The following is a 1,844-nucleotide window of genomic DNA, read 5'->3' as shown; positions in this document are numbered from 1 at the left end:
TATACACCCCAGGGTGTTGTTTTTTTTTTTCTTTTTTTTTTTTTGTTTTAATATAAATATGCAGCAGCAGTTTGTGCTGTATATACACCACAAAGACCCAACAGCAGCAGCAGCAGCAGCAGCCGCTGCTGCTGCAGCAGAATCAAATAGCTGCTGCTGCTGCTGCTGCTGCTGCTGCTGCTGCATCCGGGTGTATCCTCAGCTCCTTGCATCAGTACGCAACACATTCACGAGAAAACTAAAAGGAAACGAAACAACAATCTTCTCATTACCACCAACAAAACCCCATCCCTTTGCTGCTGCTGCTGCTGCTGCTGCTGCTGCTGCTGCTGCTGGTGTTGCTGCTGTCTCACCAACCAGCAATGCGCTTTCGCTGCCCCCATTGCTGCTGCTGCTGCTAGCAGCAGCAGCAGCAGCAGCAGCAGCAGTTTCTCTCGGCACAATTTGTATCTCTATTTTAATTTGGTTTATATTATATATTCCTGGCGACGGAAACAAAGCCGTAAAGACAGCCGTTTTGCTGCTGCGGGGCTGCAGCAGCCCGACATCCTGCTGCACCTTCCCTAACCAGATGCAGCAGCCTGCAGGCACAGCAGCAGCAACCACTCCCTCCCCCTCTCCTGCTGCTGCTGCTCCTGCTGCTGCTCCTGCTGCTGCTGCTGCTGCTGCTGCTGCTGCTGCTGCTGCAGGCAATGCGGCGTTCATATTATGCGGGGCCAGCGATGGTCCACGCAAACCTGGGGATGCTGCTGTATCTGCTGCTGCTGCTGCTGCTGCTGCTGCTGCTGTTGCTGCTGCTTCTCTTGCCGTTTGAGGTGACAGTTGCGCTGCAGCTGATTCGAGGCCTCCTGTTGCTTGCTGCTGCTGCTGCTGTAGTTGCTGCTGCAGCAGCTGCTGCGTGTCGCTGTCTTGGTGCTGTAACGCTTGCTGCTCCTCTCCTGCTGCTGCTGCAGTTGCTGCTGCTGCTGTTGCTGGTGTTCTGCTGCTGCTGCAGTCGCTTTCTAGCCGTTTGAATTCCTCATCATCTCTGTCTTGCTGCTGCTCTTTGCTGCTGTTGCTGCTGCTGCTGCTGCTGCTGCTGCTGCTGCCGAAGGTAACATTCACCAGGCGGTGCCCAAGGCGAGCCCCCACCCCATCATTGAAGCAAACCTCCTCCAGCTTAATTTCTTTCTCTCTCAACTGCTGCTGCTGCTGCTGCTGCTGCTGCTGCTGCTGCTGCTGATCGGGGGGACCGACAATCTGCGGGGTGCATAGAGGCGGCAGGAAGACAGCAGCAGCAGCAGCAGCAGCAAGCTGGTTGTTGTTGTCTTTGCGTTGCATGTGTTGCTGCTGTTGCAGCTGCAGCTGTCCCGCTCCTGCTCCTGCTGCTGCAGGTGCTGCAGCAGGTGCTGCAGCTGCTGCAGCAGCAGCAGGAGGGGTTGCTGAGATAGACAGCTCAAGGGGAATGCCTTCAGGGAGAACAGACAGAGATATCTGCATACAAAAAAAATAAAAAAAAAATAAAAAAAACAAAAAAAAATAAAATAAATATATATAATATAATAAAAATAATATAATAAAGTAATAAAAAAAAGAAAATGAAAAAAAAAGAAAATAAAAAAAGAAAAAATATATTTATATATAGCAGCAAATAGGGGGGAATGCTGAGGGGACCCGCCACAGATGTAAACCCTAAACCCTAAACCCTAAACCCTAAACCCTAAAACAAAGACAAAGAGGATAATAAACACACATAAATAAATAAATAAATAAATAAATAAATAAATAAATAAATAAATAAATAAATAAAAAGAAATAAATACAAATAAGCAAACAAACAGAATAAAAATAAACGAAAACATAAA

General features: G+C 48.1%; 1 protein-coding gene across 1 annotated transcript; it reads right to left on the bottom strand.

Annotated features, from left to right (window-relative positions):
- Nucleotides 1–198: 198 nt before the first annotated feature.
- Nucleotides 199–1,479, bottom strand: EMH_0044720 (uncharacterized protein; the record flags this gene model as incomplete). Its single annotated transcript, XM_013495997.1, has 1 exon — nucleotides 199–1,479. One exon carries the CDS (start codon nucleotides 1,477–1,479, stop codon nucleotides 199–201), a length of 1,281 nt encoding a protein of 426 aa, XP_013351451.1.
- Nucleotides 1,480–1,844: the final 365 nt, after the last annotated feature.

This window comes from Eimeria mitis, genomic scaffold (genome assembly GCF_000499745.2).
Source record: "Eimeria mitis Houghton genomic scaffold, Emh_scaff1863, whole genome shotgun sequence".
Lineage (NCBI taxonomy): Eukaryota > Apicomplexa > Conoidasida > Eucoccidiorida > Eimeriidae > Eimeria > Eimeria mitis.
The sequence above is the reverse complement of the archived record's forward strand: the minus strand, read 5'-3'. Positions and strand labels throughout refer to the sequence as shown.